Source organism: Camelina sativa, chromosome 16 (genome assembly GCF_000633955.1).
Source record: "Camelina sativa cultivar DH55 chromosome 16, Cs, whole genome shotgun sequence".
Taxonomy (NCBI): Eukaryota; Viridiplantae; Streptophyta; class Magnoliopsida; order Brassicales; family Brassicaceae; genus Camelina; species Camelina sativa.
Window position 1 is genome coordinate 6,339,686 of NC_025700.1, and position 4,112 is coordinate 6,343,797.

General features: G+C 40.0%; 2 protein-coding genes across 11 annotated transcripts in view; one reads left to right on the forward strand and one right to left on the reverse strand.

Moving 5' to 3' along the window:
- LOC104749996 (probable receptor-like protein kinase At5g47070) lies at window positions 1-2,481 on the forward strand. Of its 2 annotated transcripts, none has more exons than XM_010471722.2 (4): window positions 1-947; window positions 1,255-1,518; window positions 1,601-1,723; window positions 1,807-2,481. In XM_010471722.2, exons 1-4 carry the CDS (start codon window positions 501-503, stop codon window positions 2,368-2,370), a joined length of 1,398 nt encoding a protein of 465 aa, XP_010470024.1. In that variant the 5' UTR covers window positions 1-500; the 3' UTR covers window positions 2,371-2,481. The 2 variants fall into 2 exon arrangements, with proteins under 2 accessions (XP_010470024.1, XP_019093995.1); XM_019238450.1 differs by having other exon boundaries at window positions 485-947; window positions 1,248-1,518.
- Window positions 2,524-4,112, reverse strand: part of LOC104749994 (protein kinase APK1B, chloroplastic) — a 2,815-nt gene continuing 1,226 nt past the window's right edge. For 6 of the 9 annotated variants that reach the window (XM_019238454.1, XM_019238456.1, XM_019238453.1 and 3 more), the window contains 5 exons: window positions 3,882-4,103; window positions 3,658-3,793; window positions 3,423-3,565; window positions 3,216-3,339; window positions 2,524-3,134 (listed from right to left, as the gene is read on the reverse strand). In XM_019238454.1, the coding sequence (XP_019093999.1) occupies window positions 2,662-3,134; window positions 3,216-3,339; window positions 3,423-3,565; window positions 3,658-3,793; window positions 3,882-4,103 (1,098 nt within the window). In that variant the 3' untranslated portion in view covers window positions 2,524-2,661. The remainder of the gene's footprint in view (window positions 3,135-3,215; window positions 3,340-3,422; window positions 3,566-3,657; window positions 3,794-3,881; window positions 4,104-4,112) is intronic. The other 3 variants (XM_010471718.2, XM_010471717.2, XM_019238452.1) reach the window with 2 other exon arrangements.

Below are 4,112 nucleotides of genomic sequence, written 5' to 3' on the forward strand. Positions count from 1 at the left end.
AACAAATGAATCGACCAGTCCCAACCAACAACAACAATAAAAATAGAATTAATCAAAGTTTAGTGACTTTGGTCAGTCGTCGAGACACTAATTCAAAACTTTGGTGCTTCACGAATATTCTATATATAACAGAAAATTCATTTATATGTATATTTATGGTTACCTAAAAAAACTCGTGTATTATTCATTTATATTTTATACAATTTTTTCTTTTAAATTAATTAATGTTGTTGGATTTATGCAACGATGTTAATATTTCTCGTTTTAAGTAAACTACTTCTACTTAACACTATACGAAAATGTTTAGTTGTAAGTTAGGTTAAGTCATGAAAAATTAGACCTCCCGAAATCAACGATTCTTAACTCGCCACGTCATCAATAATAAGTTGAAACCAGTCACATCAGATTATTACACCCATCTCTCTTCAAAGTATCATCTTCAAAAACAAAAGTCTCTATTTTTATTTTTGGTTGACTCGGTCGGATTTGGGAAGAAGAAGATGAAGTGTTTTCACTTCACCAATGGCGACAAGAGAGGAACAACAACAACAACAATCGATGAAGGAGGCGGAGGAGGAGGAGACAGTGTTGTTTCGAGAGCTTCGAGACTCTCATGGGCTCGGTCTCTAAGCGTAGCATCATCCAGCACTTCAGACCCAACTCGGAGGTCTGAGTTTGACTCAGACTGGAGTCTCTCACCGGAACGAATTGGTTTCCCTAAACCGTTGAGTCAACGTTGGATCGGTGGACTTGTTGCTGAGAACGATCTAAAGGTGTTTACTTTTAAAGAGCTGAAGTTGGCTACTAAAGGGTTTAATAGAGGTCTTCTGATCGGTGAAGGAGGGTTTGGTTGTGTTTATAGAGGCGTTGTTGATGTTTCAGACTCTAATGGTTTTGATTCGAAGATTCATGTTGCTGTTAAACAGCTTAATCGTCAAGGTTTACAGGCATGACTCTAATCTTTTGACTTTGTTCTCTTCTGCATCAATTAGTCTCGTAAAGGTTTCAACTTTGACCCTAATTGATTTGTGATTGAGTTTTCGAATTGTGTGTAGTGATTGGATTTGTTGTTGTTGTTGTGTGTGTCTTGAACTCTTTTCTGCTTCAATTAGTCCTGTAAAGGTTTCAACTTTGACCCTAATTGGTTCAGGAAACGATAAAACATAAAAGGAGAAACTTTACTTTGTGGTTTTTGTGAGTGTTTGGTCTTGTGGTAAAAGCTTTGTGTGTGTGGCTTTGCGTTCTAGTATTCAGGGGCATAAAGAATGGATCAATGAGGTGAATTTCTTAGGTGTAGTGAATCATCCAAATCTTGTGAAGTTAGTTGGTTATTGTGCTGATGATGATGAGAGAGGGATGCAACGGCTTCTAGTTTATGAACTTATGTGCAACAAAAGCTTAGAGGATCATCTCGTAGGCCGAGTTGTGTCTGTAACGCTTCCGTGGATGACGAGGTTGAAGATTGCTCAGGATGCTGCTCAAGGCTTGGCTTATCTTCATGAAGAAATGGATTTTCAGGTTAAGACTTCCCCTTCATATGATTTAGGACCGTTTTGTGTTTGGGTTTTGATTTTGACTTTGGTTCTTGGTAATGCTTTAGCTGATATTTCGAGATTTCAAGTCTTCAAATATCTTGCTTGACGAGGGATTTGGTGCTAAGCTCTCGGATTTTGGATTAGCTAGGCAAGGACCTCCTGAAGGACTTGGTCATGTCTCAACTTCAGTATGTATCTATTGGAACACTCTTTTCTTTCTAACATAACATATTATTTTGTATGTCTTTTAACTTTGTTCTTGTGTTGGAAGGTTGTAGGTACAGTTGGTTACGCGGCTCCTGAGTATGTACAAACTGGGAAACTGACGGCAAAGAGTGATGTTTGGAGCTTTGGTGTAGTTTTGTATGAACTGATCACAGGAAGACGAGCAGTGGACAGAAATCGACCTCGTGGGGAACAGAAGCTGCTTGAATGGGTGAAACCTTATGTGTCAGACTCAAAGAAGTTCCATGTGATTGTGGATCCACGGCTCGAAGGCCAGTACTACTGTATGAAGTCTGTTCAGAGAGTAGCTGCTTTAGCAAACAAATGTCTAATGAAGCAACCGAAATCACGGCCTAGAATGAGCGAAGTTGTTTCACTTCTTGGACGCATCATCGATGAAGAAGCGGAAAACGCTCCTCCTCCAGTTGCTGATGAAACAGAAGAGATCATCAAAGCTGAGGTAAATGGAGAGAGTGAGCCTGAGCTGAAGAAGCAAGGGAGTTATTATCGTCAGAAGGTTCTTGATCTCAGGGATAAGATGAACTTAAACAAGTCGCTTTCGAAGCTAGACTGGCGAAACTGGACACCAGGACTAGTCAGAACATGGTAGAAAATAGTGTCTTCACTGTATATATAAACTTCTTAGCCAAAGAATTGAACGTAACTAACACCAAAAAAGATGCCACTCTTGTTTTTTACTATCAAATCATTTTGATGTGCATTTGCTTGTATATATGCTTGAAGTTGAAGACATGAGAGATCATTAGTACTTATGTTAAGTCAATTCTCGCACTACAAAGATCAATTGTCAAATCTCGCGAGCCATGAACTGGATCATTTCGGTACATAAGCAGAAGCAAAACTGTACATCTGAACTAAGCAGAACATTATCATTTCTTACTCAGACAAACAGAGGAGAATCAGATGGGCGTGGATAAGCAGTAGCTATGACGCCCACAGCGGTTTGCCGAGCAAAACCTGCATTTGGTTTTTGGTTTATAGCAACACTATCGCTTCTCCTACGCATTCTTCTCTCGACCTTATCGATGTTTTTTCCTCCTGCTTCATTCAAAGTTTGGATGTGTTCTAGGTGAGAAACAACCTCGTTCATGTTCGGCCTCAGCTTTATCTCGTACGTCAGGCATCTGAGCACCAGGGTAGCTACTTTACAAGCTTCTTCCATTGAGTATTGATCTTGTAAACGGTTGTCGATAACTCGGAATAACTTCCTCTTGTTAGCAAGTAACGGTCTTGCCCATTCCACCAGCTTTTGCTCTCCTGGTGGACGGTTCTTGTCCACAACTCTCCGTCCAGACAACACCTCCAAAAGCACGACACCATAGCTATAGACATCACTTTTGGTTGTTAAATGACCTGACCAAAGTGAAAGAGTTAGTCATCGTCAGAAAGAAGTTAATCAAAAAACACAGAGAGAAATTATTCCTTGAGACTAACCAGTCGCAAGGTATTCAGGAGCTGCGTATCCGTAAGTACCCATGATCCTTGTAGAGACATGGCTTTTATCACCAGTAGGTCCATCTTTAGCCAACCCGAAATCAGAAAGCTTGGCATTGTACTCCTGTGTGATCATGTTAAAGACAAGGGTTAACATAAAGCCTTATACTTTCACATCATATCAAGACAGAGTAAAGCGGTAGATACCGAATCAAGAAGTATATTGGAAGTTTTGAAATCGCGGTAGATGACACTAGTCTCGGCATTGTGGAGAAAAGCAAGGCCTTTCGCAGCACCAAGTGCAACTTTCAACCGTAGAGTCCAAGATAACGGTTGGAAGTAAGAGCCTCCTGCAACCGCAAGAATCAAAATTTAAATACTTACAAAACGTAAACAGAGTCCTGAGAATACACAAAGAGTGAGAGAGAGAAAGAGAGAATACTTCTGAATAAATGATTCTCTAAGCTTCCACGAGGCATGAACTCATAAACAAGAAGACGATGCTCATCCTCTAAGGAGTAACCAATGAGTTTCACAAGATTAGGATGCGAAAACTGCCCCAAGTAATTCACTTCCGCCTGCAAACAACAACAACAACATTAATCAAAAAGAAACATAAACAATCTTGTTCATATTTCAAGACAGAAGACCAAACTTGAATATTACCAGCCATTCTTGGTGACCTTGCCAACCATCTTGGTTAAGTTTTTTGACAGCAATAACCACACCGGTTCCCGGTTTAGAAGCAGAGAGAGTCTGTTCATCAATCCAACCTTTAAAGACAGAACCAAAACCACCTTCACCAAGAACACTATCTGGTCTGAAATTCCTAGTTGCTGCTTTAAGCTCAGCAAAAGTGAAACTTTTGAGGTTAGGAGATTGCAAGATCTCTCCTTC

What these genes read in the sequence shown, in the direction of transcription:
- LOC104749996 (XM_010471722.2), top strand. Translation starts at nt 501, where the DNA reads ATGAAGTGTTTTCACTTCACCAATGGCGACAAGAGAGGAACAACAACA. An exon ending in TTAATCGTCAAGGTTTACAG is followed by an intron (nt 948 to 1,254) that starts GCATGACTCTAA and finishes TCTAGTATTCAG; the next exon opens with GGGCATAAAGAATGGATCAA. An exon ending in TTGGTCATGTCTCAACTTCA is followed by an intron (nt 1,724 to 1,806) that starts GTATGTATCTAT and finishes TTGTGTTGGAAG; the next exon opens with GTTGTAGGTACAGTTGGTTA.